Genomic DNA, 18,103 nt, shown 5'->3' with positions numbered 1-18,103 from the left:
CTCCACCTCCCCAGAAAGTACAAGCTTTTGCTAGTTGCTACTCTTTATCTAACACAATTCTATCAATGCAAAATAAATTATAATTTGAAACAGTTCCTTTTGCTTTTATGTTTTAAAATTTTTTCTTGACAATGTCCTTGTAACTATAGAAATGTTTCCATATAGGTGTATGCCCGGATGTCTGAGGTCTTGGGAATAACAGATGACAACCATGTTCTAGAAACATTTATGACAAAAATGTGAGTTAATACTTTGATTTCTTATCCATTTATTCTTTTTTTAAATATAGCTACTTTAACAAAATCTTAATATTATAATTAAAACTGTTTTAGTATCTATAATGTTCCCATCATACTTTTTATGTGAGCACAATAACTTAGGTATTTTTGTCTATCTTAAACCTATAAATCATATAGAAAATCTTGCAATGTCAGATTATTCATATGGTAAAAGATGATGATGTGCACAAGAAAGAGCATGCAAGTCTTGGAGTTCTGATCAAATCAAACCCATTTTATACTTTTGCATGACCTTGGGAAAGGTCCTTCAGCTCTGGGTCTTGGTTTCCTCCTCTATAAAAGAGGAAGGTTATCATACTATTAGTTCCCTTCCAACTCTAAAATTTATTATTTTAAGTGCTATAAGATATAGTTTATAGTTTATGCCAGTGGCTTCTTAATTTTTTACACAACAATTCAAAACAGTTGAAAAAATATCCATTGCCCTAATTAGAAACCTATCAGAAAGATTACTATTCATGGAAAGAAGAAAAGCAGGGAAGCATCAGAGTTCTTTCCATCTGTTTCAGAAGGGAGAAATTCAAGGGACCCTTTATCATTGTAATGATAGACCTGACTTACCTTGCTTTCCCTATGATTTTTGCCCTACAGAATGTCTAAAAATTTTCATGGAAAATTAATGAGAAAAGGTTTGTAGCTATAGACACAATTTCTTTTCAGGAATTTTGAATTGTGGAGCTAGCTTATTTAACTCATTTAATATTTTAATTCACCCTAATGGGTTTATTTTCTAGGCAAATCTAGTTTCCTCTATTAAAATCAACTTTAGTAACTATGTACTCTCATAAAATGACTGAAATTTTGAATGTAACTAAGAAGAATGGAGTGAAAAAAATTGAATTATTTTTGAGGACAGTTTTAATTTTGCAAAATTTGTGGTAATAATATAACTTTTTAATTGAATTTATCTAAAGTTTGTATATATTGATTTCTCCTACAGAAAAATATATCACTTAAAATCAGTTTTTTTTTTCATCTAGTGTTACAAATCTTAAATACTGGGGAAGATGTGAGTCTGTGATAGCGAGAACTCTGCAGTTCCTAAATGATCTTTCTGTTGGATATCCTTTTTACTGTTTCTGTTAGAGTATAAACTATAGCATGATGCACCATGTTCATCACAACTATTATCACTGTTAACTCTGCCAAAATGGTAGCTTTGTGTGTTACCAACTTTCCCGTTTCCCATCATGGAAGGTTTCATTGAAAGCTAAGTGATCATTTGCAGGCTTACTGTAAGAAAGAATTTGGATTAGATGAATTCTGAAGTACCTTCCACATCTAAAATTGTATGATTCTTAATATTCAGGGACCATTTACTCATGAAAAATAACATCCCCTGCCACCAAAGAACTTCTTATCTAATAGAAGGAATGATGTACTTCACACACACACACACACACACACACACACACACACACACACACACTCACGGTAGAAAAAATATTTTAATGCGAGAATGGCTTTCCTTGCAAGTTAGATTGATGCATAGGTTTCTTGTTGTTTGTAGGACTATAGTATTATAATACATAGATTGTTTCTTAAAGGGATTTAGAAATTGTCTAGTCTAGTTGCCTCATTTTAATACAGAGGAGGCACCAAATTCCAGAGAGAAGTGATTTGTCTAAGATGGCATGACTAGATTAAAATCCAGAAACTCTCACTCCAGATCCTGTAGTAGTCCTCAATAAACAAAGAAGAGGAGGAGGGAAAATGTCAAGATCATAGACAGCATCATAGTTCTAGTCTTTGAAGGGATTCCAGACGCTTTCTCTCTAGTACTGTCCCTTCATTTTAAAGATGAGGAAATTAGGGGCAGCTAGGTGGTGAAGTGTATCAAGCACCAGCCCTGGAGTCAGGAGTAACTGGGTTCAAATCCGGGCTCAGACACTTAATAATTACCTAGCTGTGTGGCCTTGGGCAAGCCACTTAACCCCATTGCCTTGCAAAAAACTAGAAAAAAAAAGATGAGGAAATTAAGGCCCCCGAATGTAAAGGGATTTACTGATAGTAAGGGGCCAAGAATGAGATTTGAACCTGGACTCTCTGGCACCTAAGCTTTGACTTTTTTTTCTATGCTACTTTATGCAGGATTGTCTTTGAAGACTTCTTTTGTACAAATCCATCCATACACGATAAACTTGGGAAAAGACATGTGATTCTTTGCAATATGTCAAGGAACTTGTTTTAGTTTTGGTAAGAAATTAGAACTTCATTTTTTAAAAATCAGAATGTTTTGAAATATTACACCATAGCCATAGAAGAAAATGCACTCAATGTTCTTCTGGATCACCACTTTGACCTTTAAAAGGAAACAAATGAGTACTGCATGAAGAAAGAGTGGATAATGGAAAGAAGGGATCAGATTGTAAGTTTATATACAATTCTAATCCTCACAAAATCAACCTCCTAGAATTTTTTAAAATAGGAGATTTTATATTACATGTCCAATACTGGTATCTTTAATATTTTATTTTTTAATTCAGAATTACGTTTTGTTAATTTTTATTTTTTACTGAATCTGTCATGTCCCACTAAACATTAAATATTTTACATATCAGCCATGAGAAATGTAGAAGACATGAAAAACATTGGTCTAGTTAGGTATTCAGTATTAGTTGATATTTTAATTTCAGTATAACATTCTGAAGATAGTGGTTTCTGATAGCAATAGTTGGGATTGTATGGAGAAACCTTTAACATAGGTTCACTTCAGTAATATGTTTGTATTAGTTAAGTTTAAATTGTGTTCCTTGGCAAACCATAAAAGATTTCCAAAGTATTAGACACCCACTTTTGTGCTGGAATTTAATATGCAACTTTTTATTGGAAAATAATCGTCCTTGTCTGGCAAAATCCACCATGCAATATTTCTGTTAGTAGGTATAATGCAATAAAGACAGGGAGGGCTATTTATCACTACAAATTTTGAGGATTTCAGGATTCTTTTTATTATTTTAATATATTTCTTTGGTATTAAATCAGAAAAATGATAAATTACACCTGTCGAAGCTGTTTTTCTTTTTTACTGGAAAGTGATGTACAACCCAATTTCTGTGGTCATTTTGGCTTTTAAAGATATGTATTTTTTTCTTATTAAAAAAACTCATGCAATAGTTTTTTTTTAATAATAATACTGAAATACTTTTTATTTCTAACATATGAAGTGGTTTATAAGTACTTCCTAGGTTTTCAAACTTTGGCCTTTTCACAGTGAATTACTGTATTTAAAATATTTTGTACAAATTGTTTAGAAGAAATAGATATTTTTATCAACCATTCCTTATGGGTTGAATTTATCCCAGCCTTTAAATCAAATTTTAATTTTAAAATAGAATTAATTTGATTTGCATTGTTGCTTTTTTAGGAATTGTCCATTTATATCTACTATTTTAGATCATTTTCCCATTGTGTGACTTTCAGCCCCTCATGATTTGGCTCAGAAAATGTAGCCTTTTATTTTATAAAATGTTTACTGCTTTAGACCAGTTTTCTGAAAGTTTTTTTTTAATGTGATTCCACAAAACTTATTATATAAAAGTTTAAAAAATGACATTTTTAACAAAGGGATACAAATGATTTGTACTAGTGTGCATTGTTTTATGTTATTTTAACAATTATTTCAGGTTTGCATATTTAGAAATATATATTAGCTCAATTTGATTTCAATGCTCAGTTATTTGAATTATAAATCATTATGTCGCTTCCAGCTGATCAGTCATGAAATATCTTTGAATTCATTTACATAATGGAATATGTGACTAGAGCAGCTATGTCATTGTAGTCATGGTGTTCCCTAATGCATGTTTAGTTGTTACCAATCATTATCTTTACTATAATGTGTTTTTAATCCTAATTGTTTTATTTTTAGAGCAATAAACAACTATTTGGCTTATAAAAATATGGCCTTGTTTAACAGTTAAAAAAACAAAAAGCAATGCTCTAAAATAGAAACCACCAGCTAAGGGCCATTATTGATTAGGATGTATTAATAAATAAAGAGTAATATTAAAAATATTGCTACTATTAAAAGATAAAATATATATAAAATAGTAAAGGGTGAATTTCTCTCTTCTCCAGCTCCCCATTCCTCACCAAACTATGATCTCTTCAAAAGGGCAGCTGACTTGTAGTGAAATCTAAAACGAAATCTTAAATTCTATCATTCACATTTTGGAATGTTCCAGATATTTAGAGTTGCTTCTACTCTTGTCATTCTTACCTGCTTCTGAATTTATCTTTATCTGTATGTTATGGCATACTCCAGGAGTTCTAACTTTGAAGCCCATTAACTTAGGTGTTTTTTTTAAATATTTTGACCATTATATTTCAGTATAATTGGTTTCTTTTATTTAATATTTTGTTTTATGTATTTAAAAAATGTATTTATTCTGAGACAATCCAAAGGCTTCACCAGACTGCCAAAGGAGTCCATGATTCAAAAAAAAGTTTTAGAACCCCTGGTATATAATTAGTTTTCTTGCTTCACTTTTCTGGTTTTTGATCTCCTTTAGATATTGAGAATGCAAAAGATAGCCTCCCTCTTTTAGGAAGGGGTACCAGCACATGGCACAGTTGCTTTAAGGAAACTAGAGTTGCATCTGAACCTTAACATTTATTAAAGCAGTTAGAGGAGCATATATAGACAAGGCACAGGAGGGAGCTGAATATAAAAGAATACTATATTATAATGGAGTCAGTGGGTGAAAAAAGGAATGTACTGGGAGAAAGGGAAAGGAAAGGTAGAATGGGCTAAGATAGTTCATGTAAAAGAGTCAAGAAAAAACTTTTGCAATGGAGTGGAAGGGGGAAAGGTGAAGGGGAATGAGGGAGCCTTCATTCTCATCAGAAGTGGCTCAGAGAGGGAATAATAAACAAACTCGATAAGGTATAGAAATCTATCTTACCCTAGAGGAAAAAGGACAGGAAAGAGAATGGGATAAAGGGGATAGGGTAAGGGAGGGGAGGGGAGATGTAGGTGATAGAGGAGAGGGGAAAACCTAGGAAAGGGTAGTCAGATACAACACATTTTTGAGTCAGAGCAGGGAGAAAGGAGAGAGAGAATAGAATGGGAGTGGGAAGGAATAGAATGAAGGGAAATACAGTTAATAATAGCAATTGTGGGGAAAACAATATTGAAGCAACTTCTCTGATGGACTTATGATAAAGAATGTGATCTGTCCCAAAGACAGAGCTGTTGGTATCTGAACACAGACTGAAGTACACTTTTTTTTTTTCTTGAGGTTTCTCTATCTTTGTGGGGGGAGGGAGGATTATGTTTACTATCACAGCAAGATTATTGTAGTAATACAAAAATAAATAAATGAATTTTCTTTTTAAAAAAAAGGTAACTAGCTTTGAGTTATTTGATTTAAAATAGAAACTCAGGTGCCCCAAACATACTTGCATGTTTATTGCTCCTCCCAGGAGGATTTTTTTCCTACTTAGAAAATAGTTGAATTGACTTTTGCAGTGACAATAATATAATATCACTAAATAATCACATCTGTGAGGTTGCTACCTCAGAACTCCATAGACTATAGCTAGCTAGTTTTATTCACCCTAGGGCTGCTCTTAGCTAAGTGTGCAACTCTCCAGATTGGTCAAGTTATGGTATCTTGAAAGGCTAGTGACCACTGGAATGAAAATGTTATGCTTCCTCAGCATATTTATTATATAATACTTAGCATACATTTTAATTGATTTTTTTTCAGTTTTTTCCATTTCCAGTAGTGATTTTTAGGAATTGTAGGACCAAATGTTTGATTTACATAATTCAGGTAAATTGATACAAAGATCATCCTTATGAGGAGTCACTTGAAATTTCCTTTCTATGCTAATATCACTAGATTCTATCTCTTTGGAAAGTTGATCTTATCTATCACAGAATTCTCCAAGATTGTACTGGTCCACTGGCAGTCAAGTTTGGGGAAATGAAACCCAGTAAAATGTGAACTATTAAAATAAATTAATTCATTTAATTAGTGTAAAAGGAGGAAAAGAAGAAAAGAGTTGGTTTTAATCTAAATGTGTTTCATATCTCCCTGTTCCCATTTATTTGCTTTTTAAAACAAATAATGAAACTTTTTTTTCATAGTTTGTTCATCAAAATTTACACTCCTAATAAGATAAAAGACCTTATCTTATGGTCAGACATTTACCTCAAGTAGCCTAATTTTCTGATTAAATGACATCTGAGAATTATTATAATAACCTTCCCATTGATTTATCCTTCAAGACTAATGGTATAGGAAAAACAGTCTTAATATCCCTTTAATAAATTCCAACATGGTTCATCCCTGAATTTACTTATTTAAACCTTTGCTAAGTCTATTTGTATTTCACCTCTAATTATATTCTATTCTGAAAGGGAATCCTTTTATTTCTTTTCAAGCTAGCTTCAAAGAACTTTAAGGAATATCTCTTAGTTCTACTATATTATAACTTGTAAACAACACTTAAACTTGACAATTTGTGTTGACATATACTACTGTCATATCTTTTCTTAGTCATTTTTCTTATCACACTATATTAGCATCCCTTTTGTTTACCTTCAAGAAAACTCTCTTCCTGGACCTTATCCAGCTTTATTTTATCTTAGTGTAAAAGAATTAGAATACCATACTATTCTAGCTTCAATATTTAGACTGGGGTGGCTAGGTGGCACAGTGGAAAGAGCACCGGCCCTGGAGTCAGGAGTACCTGAGTTCAAATTTGGCCTCAGGCACTTAATAATTAACCTAGCTGTGTGGCTTTGGGCAAGCCACTTAACCCCATTGCCTTGCAAAGAAAAAAAAAACCTTAAAAAAATAATTAGACAAAAGTAAGATTAAAAAACAAACAAATTTCTGTTTCCAAGACCTTCATTGATTAATCAAAACATTTTCTTTACCTTTAAAGGGACCCAGCAGTAGAGGAGGCTGATATCTTCAAGGGAAAATCAACCATAATTCTAAATTTATTTTCTTGGTCTACAGTTTAAAGCAGGATCTGTGATTTTATAAGCATAACCCATCTTGTCTTTACCTTGATGTATTATTACCTTATATTTGCCCAAAATGAAGTGAATCTTCCACTTTTCATCTTGCTACATACAGCTTTATGAGATCTCCCTGCAGCTTACCCCTTAGTTCAGAATTTCTTCACATGGAAGTCTTAGCATTATCAGCATTTTATGATTTCTGGAAATTATCTCAGCACAGGTCCTTCAGTTATTTTTTTTTTTTTAGTTTTTGCAAGGCAATGGGGTTCAGTGGCTTGCCCAAGGTCACACAGCTAAGTAATTATTAAGTGTCTGAGGCCGGATTTGAACTCAGGTACTCCTGACTCCAGGGCCGGTGCTCAATCCACTGTGCCACCTAGCTGCATCCCCACTGCACCACCTAGCTGCCCCCCCCTTCAGTTATCTAAATGTTGACTTTGCACTCTCCAGAGGATAATTCATGTATCCCACCTTTGACTAACACTCCCTTGAGTACTGTTTTATAGTCAGTAATGTTGGTTAGAAATCAACTTTAATTCCTAATTCTCTTTCAGCCCCATCATCTAGCTCTCCTTCAGCCAAATTCTGCCAGTTCTTCTTTTCCAGCATTTGTTGTTCTTCTCCAATCTTAGGTAGCATCCTGCACTTTAAGGACTATCTTTATCAGATCTTAGTTCTGCTATAACACTTCCTTTTATAAAAGCTTACAATTACTTCCAGTTTTTATACCAAAATACAATTGCTGATCTTGGATTTAAATACATTAATGAATCCATTGTTTAATCATTGTCGGTAGTCCCTCCAATTGTGTTGATTTGCAATCCTGCCTTGATCTGTGTGATTCTTGTCTGGGTGTGACCCAGAATAGAGGATCTACCAGATGCATTGGCAACCTTTCTCAAAATCAGGACTTACTAACCTATACAGATAACAAATCCATTTAGTAGTCTGGTAAAGCATGACTCATTAAGATTTAAGATCTTATCTAATCTTATAATATTTTTAAACGCATAAAACATATACTTGTCAAGAGATCCAATTATTATGAAATATATCACATAATGAAATACATATACCTATAATGAAATACATGAAATATTATGAAAATATTTTTTAAAAAAATTTCTCAGACACAGTTAAAGAACCCCTGGTATAGATTTTTAAGTATTCCATAGCTGTCAATGTTATTTTATCAGCCATCCCTTTCTCTTACTATGAAGGTAGCTTATCTTTTTTTTCCAGTCATGTATGTAAAATAAAAATCTTTCCAAGGGCCCCAACAACTTTCATATTACATTTTTTTTTAGATTTTTGCAAGGCAAATGGGGTTAAGTGGCTTGCCCAAGGCCACACAGTTAGGTAATTATTAAGTGTCTGAGGCCGGATTTGAACTCAGGTACTCCTGACTCCAGGGCCAATGCTCTATCCACTGCGCCACCTAGTCACCCCATATTACATTCTTTATCATCTTTTAAACATGATTTATCACATGCCATTCTCTTAATTTGGAATGTATTTTCCAGTAAGTTCCTCTGATAATTCAAAATTATATGAGACACATTTCCTTCATGACTCCTTTCCAGAGTTATCCCATGATTCCTTTTTTTTAAAAAATGACTTGACTAAAAAACATCTAATTTATGGTACACTCTCCTATTATTTTTCTCTTACTTCTTAGAATACTTAATACCTAAGTATTTCACTTTGACTAGCAGAATAAAACTGGTTTGTTTGTTTTGTTGAACTTACCTTGCATTACATTTTTCAAAGGATAGGCCATTTTTTCCCCTTTGCATAATTTCCCACAAGGTCTATGGACTAAGCCTTGGCATCAAACCACAATTTCTAGTGAGCCAGAAGTCTGAGTGAAGGATATCCTTGTGATGGCTAGAAAGCTGACCTCAGAAGCAGAACGCCTGAATTCAAAGCCTGTATCTGGCACACTCTGGTTAAGTGATCCTGGCAAGGATCTGGAAGGTACAAATAGGTGCTGACCTTCATTAGAAGAGGAAATTGCTGAAAGCCCCGGTCTAGTCAAAGCAGCAACAACCTACTTCAATAATATTTCTTGCCATTGATACCATACAGTGATTTCTAACATATCATTGTCTTGATAATAAATTTGATTCTGTGAATATAGCACAGATTTTAGACTCACTCTCCTGACCCTACCTGGACCAGCAGGTTGGATTCCTGGTGATCAGTTGCTCCTTCTACCTACTGAGTTCTAGGAATAACCCAGATAGTTGAAGTTATTATTGCTGGGATGATCCCTATTCAGTATTTCTCAGTAAAGTTCTTTTGATCAGTTAGTATCGCCACAGTTTTAATTAACTAATTAGGTTTTTACAAAGAGATACTTATTGAGAAAGTATAGCGATGACTGAAGTACAATAGCATCTCCCTTAGCCATATGATGCATCCTTCCCTCAACACACCCTATCATTGGAGACAAAAGACTCAAAATTAAAGTGCTTGCTATAAAGCATTCCTTCCCCTCATCTCCAATCAAGAAAGAAGGTTCATGGCTCTGGGATTTCTTCCTTAACAAGTTCTTCACCAAATTCACTTTACAGCCAATAGAAACATACTTATAGAACACACCATCTCACATCCTGGGTTAATTCTCTGCTGCTTTGTGAGGGTCAAGGAGGTCACTTCTCTGGACAGACTGCTTCACACTAGACTTGTCTCTTGCTGCTACTATCAGCTCTATTTGCTAAGGAAACCTTTAATGACTTTTCTGACCTCAGAGGTTCACAAGGTTACCATTCCATCTCACCTAAGATTAGCAAAGAATAAAAAGAAGGCACTGTGCATTCATATTCACATCAGAGGATAAGAGACAGAAAATTATTGAATATCCCCTCTTCCTAACCTAAAGGTTAGTAATAGTTCTGGCCTGGCTTGATGTCCAGGAAGAGAAAGAAAGAACCCTGCCACAATTTTTTTGGCCATCCTTATTTCCAGCCCAACAACCAAATAAAAGACTTTTTTTTATCACAACAAGCAGAGGGAATTCCAGCCCTTCCATTAATTCATACCCAAGTATAAGTTTACCAGGCTTCCCCATTATTTAAAATTTAAGACTAAATTGACCCCATTATTTCAAGAAGGCATAATTGTGTCCTGAAAATATTATCCAGAAATGTGTATGTGATAGCGAACTTTAAAATCTGCAAAATACTTTGTATATATTATCAGGTTTCCTCCTCCCCTAGAAAGGTAGGTGGTGGTATTATCACCATTTTATAATTGAAGAAACTGAGTCAGAGGTTAAGCAAGTCACACAGCTTGTAAGCCTCTGAATACAGATTTGAACTCAGATCTTCCTGAATCAAATCTGGTCTGCAACTTAGCTGCCTGCCCCTCCCTCCCTCTCTCTCTCTCTCTCTCTCTCTCTCTCTCTCTCTCTCTCTCTCTCTCCATCTCTGCCTGTCTCTCTGTCTCTGTCGCTCTCTGTCTCTCTGTCTTCTCTTCTGTACATTTTTTTGTTAATTTTTTTTCTATCAGTAACAATCCACCTCCTTGCCCTTTCTTTCTACCCAACTTAGAAAGAAATACAATGCTCTTAATACAAGCATGTAAAATCAAGGAAAATGAATTTTCACATTGGCCATATCCAAATATGTATACATACATACATACATATGTACATATTTATATTTATGCCTTACTCTGTCCTCTTGAGTCATTCACTTCTTTTCAGATGAGAGATTGCATATTTTTTTTTTGTTTTTTGTTTTTGTTTTTGTTTTTTTAGGTTTTTGCGAGGCAAATGGGGTTAAGTGGTTTGCCCAAGGCCACACAGCTAGGTAATTATTAAGTGTCTGAGACCGGATTTGAACCCAGGCACTCCTGACTCCAAGGCCAGTGCTTTATCCACTATGCTACCTAGCTGCCCCGAGATTGCATATTTTATAATGAGTCTTCTAGAATCATGCTTAGTCATAATGCTGACTAGATTTCCTAAATCTTTTGAAAGTTGTTTCTCTGTATAATGTGGTTGTTGTATAAATATTTTTCCTGACTTCTCTCACTTCACTCTGCATCAATTCATGTAAGTCCAGTTTTCTCTAATATAATCCTTTTCATCATTTCATATAGTACAATTGTATTCCATTACATCTTTATACCATAACTTGAATAACCTCAATTGAATGATGGGTACCTCCTCAATTTCCAGTTTTTTGCCACTGCAAAAAAAAAAAAAATCTGCTATATGTATTTTTTGTACATCCTAAATAGATTTACTTAAACCTTTCTCTTTTTCCTCACTCTTTCTTCTCCCCTCTCCTTCTTTTATTCCCCATTTAATAAACTGTATTAATGTACCCAGGGTAGTTTGATGGGGCAGTGACTATAATACCAGGCCTGGAGTCAAGACTTATCTTCCTAAGTTCAAATCTAACCCCATGATGCTGGGCAAATCATTTCACTATTTGTCTCATTTCCTTACTTATAAAATGAACTGGAGTAGGAAATGGCAAACCACTCTAGTATCTGTACAAAACACACACACACACACACACACACACACACACACACACACACACACACACACACACACACACAAATAGGTTCTAATGAGTTGGACACAATTAAAAACAACTAAACAACAAAGTTTATATACCCAACTGTGTAAGTATAATCTTCCCTTCTTCAACTAGTTCGGATGAGAATGAGGTTCCAGAATCTGCAGCTCCTCATCCACTTCTCCTTGTTTATTTAAACTTCTACTCACACAATTTGATTATGTGAGATAATTTCCCCTAACCTTCCTCTTTTGCTTTCTACTATATTCCTCTTACCCACCCTTTCCATTCTTCTTTCAAGATTGTCAGAACATAACAAAACCACTACCAGTCCCTCTTTATTATTAAAATTTCCTATAGCCTCTGATGATGATAGGGTTCTGAGGGTACATATGTGCCCATATTAAAATGGGCACTCACAGGCCCATCCTCTATTATGTTCCCCTTAATAGAAAGTAAATAGTTTATCTTTGCTTTTTCTCATATGATCTCTCACTCATTTTACCTTTTAAGTTTGTTAACTCTTTTTTTGTATTTCAAAGTTTGTATGCAGTTCTTTCTTTTCATCAGGAATGCTTGGAAGTCCTCTAGTTTATTAAAAGTCTGGAGGTTTTTTTCCCCTGTAGGATTTTACCCAGTTTTGCTATGTAAGTTATTTTTAGTTATAAGCTTATATTCTTTCTCTTCTAAAATATTGTATTGTGTCTGTGACCCAGAACTAGGTACCAAGCTATAGAGTTTCTAGTTGGTACCTATTTCTATATCAAAAACAACTTCATATCCCTTTATGCAGAATCTGGAACCTCTTACTCTGATACACAGTCTCTTTCTACCCTGGAATGGTCTTATGCAGCCAAATCCCATCCCATTGTCTACATACTTCTCTGTCTTTCTCCTTTTGTCAACAATAAGATAGATAAATGATTCACTGACTTTTTTTAATTGAATTTCCCAATCAGGATTTGACCTAGTATATTTTCTAGACCTGTTAGAATTTATGAATGAGGAGTTTGCCCTACTTCTTGCTGCTATTCTCTTTTCCTGGCTCTGCTTCCCTGTGTATATTTTAAACATTCTTCTTTTACTGTACCATTATTATTATCATCTTCTCAATACATATTAGCTTTTTTTTTTTACTCTTTTACTCCTTGAGAAGTATTCTAGGGTCTATGGAACATTATGCTATTCCATTATATTAACAGACCAACACATTCTCATTGCGTTTATTAAAATGGAGATAAAAGAGTTGTACCACTTACCTCATGTTCTTGTGAAGGAAAGTACTTTGTAAACCTTAAAGACCTATGTAATTGTGACCCATCACATCATCTATAATAATTTTTACAATATTCATCCCTCTATAACATTCCCTCATTCTTTCCTCCAACATTTTTTCTCTCCAACTTTTCCCTTTATGTTAGTAATTTGTCAAGCTTGCATTTCTTGCTTAGCTTTTTTTAATAACTAAATGGATAGAAAAGAAACATTTTAGCAGTTTTATTGCAATAGTCCAGTTTTTGTGATATGTGTCTATACCATGAAACCAAATTTGTTCATGAAACTAGAAGCCAGGTTAGAAACCCTCCTGTGTATCCTCTTTGTAAATTAATTCCTGCTGCAAAAAGTTAGGAAACTTTCTCTGCTAGAAAATGAATCTAGCGATACACTTCTCTCTATTTTTTTTTCCTTATTTCATCTATAGGAAAATGACCTGACTGATTACTGAAAGGAAGTTCCCCATTCAGTGACAGAACCAATAGAATTGAGTTCTAATTTATGGGCTTCCCTTATTCTCTTTTTTTGGTTCCCCAGTGACTTAATATAAATGCAAGGTACTTTTCCTTTCCAGCTTCCTGTAAGCTTCTTGAGGGCTTCTGTGTCTTTTGCTTTATATCCTCAGTACTTAGTACAGTGTCTGTCCCATAATGGGCTCTTAATAAATGTTTATTCACTGATTGATTGACTGACTAGAGAAACTCTAAGAGCCTAGTTACCCAGAGAAGAGTGACTTAAAAATGAAGAGCATGTGTCCTGCCCTTTTTTTTCTTCTGACATTATTTGTTTGCTTTAATTCAGTATACCTTCCCTTTTATGGCCAGAGTCAGCTTTGGGTTCCTGGGAGAAAACAGAAAGTCATAGTATTTATGCATGCAAACCTGTTTTATTATTATTTATTGGCAAAATGAAAAAAGACATTCTTAATTATTTCTTTCTTTAGAATGTAATTAAAAGGCACTAAGGCTGGCCTTGGTACAAAGTGCACAGATGCAGTTTTGCAACAAATGTGTCTTTGGCAGATTAGATTCTTTCCTGTGAATGTTCTTTTTATTGCTACCATAAATATTCTATTGTCAAAACATGACTTGCTGTTTATTAACAGCACTGACAGAAAGATTCCTATTAATGGCAGCATTATTTCCCAAAGACCTTGTCACTTTTAACTTTGCAACTGCAAGAAAATTTGTATATAGTAATTACTTAAGATAGTTCTTAGTTTATTGATTTTTTTTCTTCTATTAACCAAATGAAGTTTGAGTGGCAGATCCTCCATTCAATAAGTGGCACTGTAAAGTCATCCAGTTTCCGTGCTGCCTTGGCAATGAAGGACTTTCAACTTAACAACCCTGCTTCTGCCCCCATCAGCCTGATGGTCAATAAAGCTTGTTTATCAAGCATTTACTATGAAGAGAACATTGTTCTGTGAGCAATTCCTATATGAACTGGCTTCTAAGGATAAAGTCAAGTGGTTGAAACAAATTATAAATCCTTCAGGAACCTACAAATATAACAAGAATGCCATGTAGATAGGTTATCCTTAACACTTTAAAAAAATTTTCACGTTCATTATTTCCTTTGAGTTATAACATTCCTCAGAGTGAGGTAAGTCAGCAGGGACTGTCATACCCATTTTACAGAAGGGGAAAACTGAAGCTTATAAAAGCTAAGAACTTTCTCAAAGTCACTGAGCTAATGATTATCAGAGCCAAAAATAGAAGGAACATATACTACTTCCTGAGCACTTGACTTGTTAGAATGTATGTTCCTTACAGGAAGGGAATCCTTTTTTGCTTTTCCTTTGTATTCCCCAGCATTTAGCATGGTGCCTGGCACAGAATAAACCCATAATAAATAATATTGATTGATTGATTTACTATACCACTTTATAACTATTTGACATATAAAGCAAATTAGAAGATCAAGGACTAGTTTACCTGTCAGATCTATGGAAAGGGGAGCAGTTTATGACTAAAGAAGAGATGGAGAACATCACCAAAAACCAATTAAATTATTTCGATTACATTAAATTAAAAAGCTTTTGCACAGATAAAACCACTGTAACCAAGATCAAAAGAAATGGAGTAAATTGGGAAACAATCTTTACAACTAATGATTCTGACAAAGGACTCATTTCTAAAATATACAGAGAACTGAGTCATATTTTTAAAACAAAAAGCCATTCCCCAATTGACAAATGGTCAAAGGATATACAAAGGCAATTTACAGATGAGGAGATCAAAGCAATTCATAGCCATATGAAAAAATGCTCTAAATCATTAATTATTAGAGAAATGCAAATTAAAACTTCTCTGAGATACCACCTCATACCTCTCAGATTGGCCAATATGACCAGAAAGGATAATGATCATTGTTGGAAGGGTTATAGGAAATCTGGGACACTATTACACTGTTGGTGAAGCTGTGAACTCATCCAGCCCTTCTGGAGAACTATTTGTAACTATGCCCAAAGGGCAACAAAAATGTGCATACCCTTTGACCCAGCAATACCACTACTGGGCCTATACCCTGAAGAGATGATGAAAAAGGGTAAAAACATCACTTGTACAAAAATATTTATAACAGCCCTGTTTGTGGTGGCAAAGAATTGGAAATCAAGTAAATGTCCTTCAATTGGGGAATGGCTTAGCAAACTGTGGTATATGTATGTCATGGAACACTATTGTTCTGTTAGAAACCAGGAGGGATGGGAATTCAGGGAAGCCTGGAGGGATTTGCATGAACTGATGCTGAGTGAGATGAGCAGAACCAGAAAAACACTGTACACCCTAACAGCAACATGGGAGCTTGAAGGACTCACTCATCCCATCAGTGCAACAATCAGGAGCAATTTTGGGCTATCTGCAAAGTAGAGTGCCATCTGTATCCAGATACAGAAGTGTGGAGTTTGAACAAAGTTCAAGGACTATTCCCTTCAATTTAGAAAAACACAGATATCTTATTGTCTGATCTACCTCTTAGACTTCTTGTCTCTTCTCTAAGGATATGATTTCTCTCTCATCACACCCAATTTGGATCAAGGTACAACATGGAAACAAAGTTAAAAAAAATATTTTATATATAAAGTTAGAAAGACCAATGTAGTTATAGAGAGATATATAACCGCAGTTGCTCAACATTTGGGAAATATTGAAGAGAAGAGATTCTTCTAAGGGAAATTGTTTATATGTGGCTGTACTAGATGACCTCTGAGGTCACTTTTAGGTCTAACATTCTGCTATTCTAGGAATATAACTTTTGGGAGAATTTGGAAGACCTGGAAGAGTGAACCTTTGGAAAAAGAATAAAACCTGGTAGACCGAAGCTGGACAGTATCTTGAACCAAGTTTGAAAGATGTAAAAGCTTATGTACTGTATTTATATTCAGAGAGAGAGAGAGAGAGAGAGAGAGAGAGAGAGAGAGAGAGAGAGAGAGAGAGAGAGAGAGAGGAAAGAGATTATGAGTATTTAGAAGATATTATAGATAGATTTCCCTTTTAGAAATAGGCAAAAACATAAATTGAGGTGTTTTGAAAGATAAAAGCAAAATACTGAATCAGTTACAATGATGAAGAGTCCATGATTAGTCCTTTTTTTCAGGGTAGCAGAAGTCTTAGTCAAAGACTTCTTTCTATTCTCCTTTTCACTCTTATTCCTCTGCTTTTAGTACAGTGGTTCAGAAACACTGAGCTGTTTCCATCACGAGATGGTACATCATGTACTGAACTCTCTGGAGAGCTTTCTGATTCTCCCCACCCCCTCTGAGCAGGATTTTGTTATAATTCTTCTGGCAGAACTCATTGCTTCTTAGAGTTGAGCAATTTTTCCTCCATTATGGCTCATTGATAATTATTTTATGATAAAATCACATTAAGTAAAAAGAAAGTCTAAAGTAACATCCAAAATTTAAAAGGGGTCAGTTTTAATTTTCTGCTATCGAGATTTTAATACTAAGAGAATTCTTATCTTAATTATAAAATTCATTCTCCTTTTTCATGACTAGAATTCATATAAGATATGAAAAGTAATTGTACTGGTTAATAATGGATTATTACTCTGACAGTGAAAGACATTTCTATACTGTATGCTTTTTTTAGGACTAATGTTTATCCTTCAAAAGAAAAAAATCAGTATTAAACAAATGAATATTGTTTTGGTTATTTGCTTATAAAATAAAACTATATTCCTCTCCCCCAAAAAATCCTTGACTACTATTACTTATATTCTTTTAAAAAAACTGGTGAAAATAGAGGCTGTGAAATTCATGCTTCAAAACCATACTGTAAGTCTTATTCTCTCAGTGAATTCAGTGTTCTTCATAGTTCATTACAGCATTTTAACTCTGGATGACATTTTGTTTTTATTAGAGTGTGTACTTTCCTTTTCTGGGTGTCAGTGAAGACTACAATCTCTGTGACCTCAGATGTCGAACAACATTCTACACAGCTCTTACTCGCCTCCTCATGGTTGATCTGGGTAAGGTTTCTATCTAGCATTTGCTTCCTAATAAGTAAACGAGTTTGATTTGAATTTAGAAATTAAAGTTTACATGAGTAGAATATTCTGCAATTCAGACTCAGCTACTTACTTCCTCTATGACTTGAAGAAAGTTGCTTACTCTCTGGGCCTTAATTTTTTTCATCTGAAAAATTAGGGGGTCAGCTAGGTTGCACAGTGGATAGAGCACCAGCCTTGGAGTCAGGAGTACCTGGGTTCAAATCTGACCTCAGACACTTAACTTAATAATTACCTAGCCGTGTGGCCTTGGGCAAGCCACTTAACCCCATTACCTTGAAAACTCTAAAAAAAGGGGGGGGGTGGCTAGGTGGTGTATTGGATAAAGCACCAGCCTTGGAGTCATGAGTACCTGGGTTCAAATCTGGTCTCAGACACTTAATAATTACCTAGCTGTGTGGCCTTGGGCAAGCCACTTAACCCCATTTGCCTTGCAAAAATCTTAAAAAAAAATTAGGAACTTTTAATAGATTACCTTCCAGCTCCCATCAAGTTCC

General features: G+C 34.5%; 1 protein-coding gene across 1 annotated transcript in view; it reads left to right on the top strand.

Annotated features, from left to right (window-relative positions):
- The window catches only part of RANBP17 (RAN binding protein 17), a 350,271-nt gene that overhangs the window by 234,662 nt on the left and 97,506 nt on the right, over positions 1–18,103 (top strand). Inside the window, 4 exon segments of the mRNA XM_074212426.1 lie at positions 166–239; positions 1,280–1,360; positions 17,310–17,373; positions 17,459–17,567. Coding sequence (XP_074068527.1) covers positions 166–239; positions 1,280–1,360; positions 17,310–17,373; positions 17,459–17,567 — 328 coding nt within the window.

This window comes from Macrotis lagotis, chromosome 1, assembly GCF_037893015.1.
Source record: "Macrotis lagotis isolate mMagLag1 chromosome 1, bilby.v1.9.chrom.fasta, whole genome shotgun sequence".
NCBI classification, from domain to species: domain Eukaryota; kingdom Metazoa; phylum Chordata; class Mammalia; order Peramelemorphia; family Peramelidae; genus Macrotis; species Macrotis lagotis.
Note: the sequence above shows the minus strand (reverse complement) of the source record. Positions and strands in the feature narration are given on the sequence as shown.